The sequence below is a fragment of the Populus euphratica genome, unplaced genomic scaffold (genome assembly GCF_000495115.2).
Source record: "Populus euphratica unplaced genomic scaffold, PopEup_1.0 scaffold47.1, whole genome shotgun sequence".
In the NCBI taxonomy this organism is placed as follows: Eukaryota; Viridiplantae; Streptophyta; class Magnoliopsida; order Malpighiales; family Salicaceae; genus Populus; species Populus euphratica.
The window spans coordinates 892,000-897,999 of record NW_011499925.1 but is presented as its reverse complement, the minus strand read 5'-3'; the positions used below and the strand labels follow the sequence as shown (position 1 = coordinate 897,999).

General features: G+C 35.3%; 1 protein-coding gene across 1 annotated transcript; it reads left to right on the top strand.

The window, feature by feature from the left end:
* The first annotated feature begins 758 nt into the window (after window positions 1-758).
* On the top strand, window positions 759-5,790 carry LOC105135623 (protein SAWADEE HOMEODOMAIN HOMOLOG 2-like). Its single transcript, XM_011040594.1, has 9 exons — window positions 759-1,033; window positions 1,661-1,746; window positions 1,841-1,886; window positions 1,969-2,146; window positions 3,147-3,222; window positions 3,362-3,413; window positions 4,001-4,144; window positions 4,244-4,363; window positions 5,223-5,790. Exons 1-9 carry the CDS (start codon window positions 980-982, stop codon window positions 5,607-5,609), a joined length of 1,143 nt encoding a protein of 380 aa, XP_011038896.1. The 5' UTR covers window positions 759-979; the 3' UTR covers window positions 5,610-5,790.
* The last annotated feature ends 210 nt before the right edge of the window (window positions 5,791-6,000 follow it).

Sequence of the window (6,000 nt, the reverse complement as noted above, 5' to 3'; positions counted from 1 at the left end):
TTTAATTTTAATTTAATGTTGCCATTCTTCATCAACTTCTTATAAGATGTAATTAGATTCCATCAAATGTTTTGATGGGAATTACTTTTCCCAAAATGTGCTTTGTGCGACTTGGGTTAAGCCCTCCCCGGAACCCTAAAAACTAAAAGCCATTTTATCCCAAAACGTGATGTGCATCTATCGTCGGTGAGGTGGGAAAGGACAGGAAGAGAGAGATAAATGGTTATTAATATTTGGATTTACTATATTAAATACATATATCGATATTACTAAGTGAAAAGAATAAAAATCATTATAAATATTTGGGTTATTTTTTTTAATTTTCTTTGTAAATTAGTTAATTTTAGTTTTCAATCAATACTTTATATTACTTGTGTTTATTTTTAAAGTCTTTGTTTCTTTGTAAAAGAATTAATTTAATATTTCAGATATTTTGATATAATTTTAATTTGTTAATATTAAAAAAAATATTTTTAATATATTTTTAATTAAAATATATTTTAAAAAAATCCATGTGGAGATCATTGCTCCAGAGACAGAGACGAGAGTAACCTTTTTATTTATAATAATTTATTTTAGTTTTATTTGGTGGTGTGGCCCAGTTATATTTTTTAATTTTAAATTATTAGTTTTTAGTGTTTTAAAATTATTTTAATATTAAAAAATAAAAATATTATTTTAATATTTTTTAAAATAAAAAAATAATTTTAAAAACTTATAAAGAAAGCCACGTTAAAGCCAAATCCAAACATGCCACCTCTCTCTCGCACACATGAATTGGCCTCTGCTTTTCTTTCTTTCTCTGTTGTTGTTTTTTAGAGGATTCTGCCCTTTTAGTTTCACTTGTTCTATTTTTTTTCTTGAAAGAAAAAAAAACAAACATTAACCGTAACAAACAGAGTTTGATTGCTAAAAGAGCGCGTGTCTGATTCGAAAATGAATTGTTAGTTGCAAAAGAAGGGAGTAGTAGAGTGAAGTGATGGGTCGTCCTCCCAGTAATGGCGGTCCTTCCTTTCGCTTCATGCAATATGAGGTATGCTATCTTTTCTGTCATTGTCAATATTTTTTCTTTTGTTTTTTTTCTTGATGTGGGTTGTATTTAAAGTTGGAATTACAAAGTGGGCTGGTTTTATCTCTGGATTTATGTGCTTGATTTTTCTGGGTTTCAATTAGTGCCTTGATTTTTATTTTTTTTACAATATATGATGTTGTGTTGTTCTGTATTGTTATCTAATGCCATTAGTGTTTAATTTTAACTAATTATATTAATCTATTTTTTCACATGTCTGGACTTCTTTTTTTTCAAGTAAAATTTTTGCGGATTTGGGGAGGTTGAGGTTCTCTTTCGTTCTATATAAACAATCAAAGCATGTGGCATAAATTGATAAGAGCTTACATTATGATATCATTCAAATTTTTCTTTCTGCTGAAATAAAATCTTGGGATACCATTTTACTTGATCCAAGTGTGTGTTGCATTGGGATTGATCATGTTTTGGAACTCTAGGCTTCAGATGGATATTCTAGGCTGCAAAGAAGACAGACTAATCTCCCCGTTCCCGGGCTTCTTTTTTGTCCTTTTAGCAGATGAATTGAACGTATAAAGCCTTTACCTTTTATGGTAATTTGAGTAATGTTTTGTTCTGTACCCACTTTTCAAGGTCACGGAGATGGACGCTATTTTGCAAGAACACCATAACATGATGCCAGCTCGTGAGGTTCTTGTATCTCTTGCAGAGAAGTTCAGGTGAGTGTGTTTTCTTTCAAGAACTTATAATATTTAAATTTTTCTCGTTAGAGCGCGGGGATTAAAATTGTGAGGTGTTCATCTCTCTTTGTAGTGAGTCTCCAGAGCGAAAAGGGAAGATTCAAGTGCAAATGAAACAAGTAAGACACCTTGAGCGCATTTCTTTCATGCATGATTAGGATTATTTAAACACTCATATCTTAATTGGAATGCTATTTATAGGTTTGGAATTGGTTCCAAAATAGACGGTATGCAATAAGGGCAAAATCAAATAAGGCCCCGATGAAGTTAAATATAACACCTATGCCTCGCGATGATTCAGCTGCTGCAAGGAGTGTGCCTCAACAAGTAGCTGCTCCTATACCTGATGCTGTGCCAGTCACTACATCTGCTTCTTCAGGTAGAATGAATTCCAAAGTGTTGAGGACTTTCTCCTTTTTTAGCATTTTTGCTTGCTATTAGGTCATTTCTTTGTCACTTCTCAACTTTGAATTCAAGATGTCACCTGGTTTGATTAAGTAGTCTCTTAAATTACTAAAATTTTAGCGTTGCTTTGTTTTGTTTCACTGTTGATGGGTATTGCATACAATTAAGCATCACATGCAAGCGTATGCTCCAGCACGCACGCACCCCATGTGCTTTTGTAAGTGTATTTTAGTCTATTTACAAACACTTTGATTGTATCTGTGGGAAATGGTTTTACTCATCGCTGTTTTTAGGTTCTTTCCCATGCTCCATGTTACTCATGCTGAAAGCAGGGTCTTCCTATAGCTTATTCATCAATGGAAATGATTGCTTATTCATCCATCCTGTTGTCCCTCCAACATGTCTTTGTTTACTCTTTGTTTGGTATAATGCCTTGATGTTTGTTTGATGCTCTCTTGTATGAAAGGAATGGCAACCATCTTCTGCAAGGTCTCAAGTAGAAGATTCCAAAATCAGAAAATCATTTAGCAGCAGACTTACCATCTGACACACATGACCACAGTTCACTTGCTATCTTTTCTTAGTTGTAAGCTAAGGACCTCTCTAATCTCAAGCATTATTAACTGATGATATTTTCCAATTCATGGGCACACATGACCCAAAATAGCGCATAAATCTCCACACAACATGAAGTCAATCAACAAACTAGCAACAGAAGTCCAAGTCCAACAGCCCTGTGTCATCTATTCTGAAATATTCACAATCTGATGGTTGGCAAAGTTTCCCAAACTGGTGATTCAAATGTTCCTGACTGTCCTGATTAGTCATTAAGAAGCATCATTAAACATCATCTCCATAGTAAAGCTGAAGAAACTATGCAACTTGTTATTAACACCTCTAGATATTGTGGAAATCATTTTTTTTAAATGTCTACATCCAGTTTGTAGATTTATTTGGCCCTCATTTTTTAACAGCTGCTGGTGCCAGAAGGGTGACTTCAGAAAACTCTTATATGGAATTTGAAGCCAAATCTGGTAGAGATGGTGCATGGTGAGAATATAATGCTTTTCTAGTTGAGGATTCAAGTGGTTGAGATTTTAATGCTTCTTCCTGTTCTATTTGATACTTAATTTTTTCCTTGGTTTAGGGATTACTTGATTCACTTCAATTTTGTTACCTTCTTTGCCAGGTATGATGTAGGAACCTTCCAATCCCATAGATACTTGGACAAGGGGAATCCGGTAACATATCAACGCATTCTTCCTGCATGTACTAATGCAATGATTAACGTAAACTACTTGGGATATATTTTAGTTGCATGCTGAGTTTAATGCTTCTATAATTTTCATTCACCTTTTTCATCCATGCATCAATTGCATCCTTTTATCATCAACTAGATAACTTATCTTCCATTTTCGTTCTCTGAATAAAATTCTGTGAGATTGTTCAGAGCTAAGTATATGTGAACCAATATCTGTATTCCATTACTAAATTGTTCATTGTGTTAAAAAAATTGATTTCATGGCACAGGGACTGAGTTTTCCATCTTTCACTAGGGCCTAGAAGGAATAATCACATTCAAATCTTTGCCAAAGCTAATATTTGAGTTGATTGCCCATGAACTTTATGTTGGGATTGGTGACTCTGGTTCTTATGACCCTATTCCTTAAGAGAATTCAATAATTACCAATAACTTTGTTCAATATTTTGTCAACATTGATTTTTCTTAGCTGTTTGCCACATGGGAACAATTTTGCCTTTTTATTTTGTCTTACTTTGCCAACCTTCTTTCGCTAACATCATGTTCTACTATTTCTGGCCATTTCAGGAAGTGTTGGTTCGGTTTGCTGGTTTTGGACCTGATGAAGATGAGTGGCTTGATGTTTGCAAGCATGTCAGGCAGCGTTCTCTCCCTTGCGAAGCATCGGAATGTGTTGCAGTTCTTCCTGGAGACCTCATACTCTGTTTTCAGGTGGGAGCATCTACTTGTGAATGAAAACAAATGATCATTTAAACCATTCTTTGGTGAAACTATTAGGAGCATCTTTCTAAAATGCTCTCAAATTCTCAGGAAGGCAAAGATCAGGCTCTGTATTTTGATGCTCATGTTCTTGATGCACAAAGACGAAGACATGATGTAAGAGGTTGCCGTTGTAGGTTTTTGGTGCGTTATGATCATGACCAGTCTGAGGTATATTTATGTTTCTTTCTTTCCAATTTTGAAATGCATCTTTCCTGTTTCTGATGTACAAAGCCCAATGGAAAGCCCATTTCAATATATAACCCGTGTTGTACAAAATTGTTTTGTTCATCTTTTGGGTAATAAATAGGACCCTTTTCATCCAAATATAGAACTCCTTTTCTTCTGTTTCTCAGTATTCAAGTGGAAGATGTTAAATTACCATTCTTTATTTTTTATTCCCTCTAATCGATAGATTTCCTCAAGATAAGAAAAGCGTAACAGCAGGTTTTAACTGTTAAAACTAGATCCATGCATGTGCTTGAGCTCTCACATAAGCTAAAGTCAGAGGAACAGATTTTGCCTATTCTCGTGCTGGGAAAAACAGTGTTGGCTAAAGTTCCTCTTTAATTATCTCGTTGAAATCAATTTCATTACAGAAACTCAAGTTTTGAGTATATGTTTGCTACTCATGGAATCATGTAAATTGTAAGTCTCTTTTGCGTACTCTTCTGGCATTTGTGCAAGAAATGCAGTTTTTTTCTTTTGAATGTGCAAATTGAAATTTCCTCTTGATTGCGGCTGGTTTAAGGTGAGTAATATCATGATTTACAGATTTTTTTTTGCCATTGTTAATTTCAATGAAGAAGGCATGGTTGTTTTCAACATCTTTGATATAAATGTAGTTTTATTTAGAGCGTGATTTGTCTTACTCATGAGCATATTTATCACATGCATGTATCCGCATCTCTCTCTTGTTGCAATGCTGAAGATACAACTGAGTTACTTTGTTTTGCGCATTTGAGTTCATTACCCAGCTGCTCTTTGGATTCCATGATGTTAATCTCGTTTTCAATCTTGTGTTCCTCAGGAAATTGTGCCACTAAGGAAGATTTGTCGGAGGCCTGAAACTGATTATAGGCTGCTCCAACTTCATGCTGCAAATGACTCAGCAGCTACTGACCAGCAGAAAACTAGTGTAGATCCCTCCATAGCAAGTACCCTGAGGGTTGCTGCTTCTGCCACAGAAACAATGCTGCAGCAGCAACATAACACGGGTGTAGCAGCTCCGGTTTCCCAAGCCAATGTTTCTCAACCTGCCAAAACAATAATTGCTGAGCCAAAAGAGGCTGCAACCCTCAGTGCTCTCGATTCTGGAAATCCTAGTTTCATCTCCACTGCTGTGTTGGCGAGTGGAATGGCTACGAGTAGCGGCCCTGGTGGCTCTGGAGAGAACATGCAGGGAATTAAATTGTAGTTTGATGTACCTTGATAGCTGCTCTGTTTCATGATGAGCAGCTACCTTTCCCCACAATTGTAGAGGGGACAGGATCCACTAGTAATGATACAGTAAAGTTTATTCCGGTCCATGTACAAGAATCGCAACCAAATATTAGGAATCTGAGACTAATTTTATGAACTTCTTGGGCCTTTATTAACAAGTATAAATCTGTTCTTTCACCACGTACTGTCGAGTTCCATTTGCTCTTTGCCGCGAGTAATTAACCTTACTCTATTGGTTAAAAAAGCGTCAAAGCGTCTTCCCGAGCAATTAAAATTTCTAATGAAGCTGGATTTGAGTTTTATTATGTATGTTATTTTTCAGTGTTTTATTTGTTTATTGAACTTGTAGGATATTTAGTGAGCTT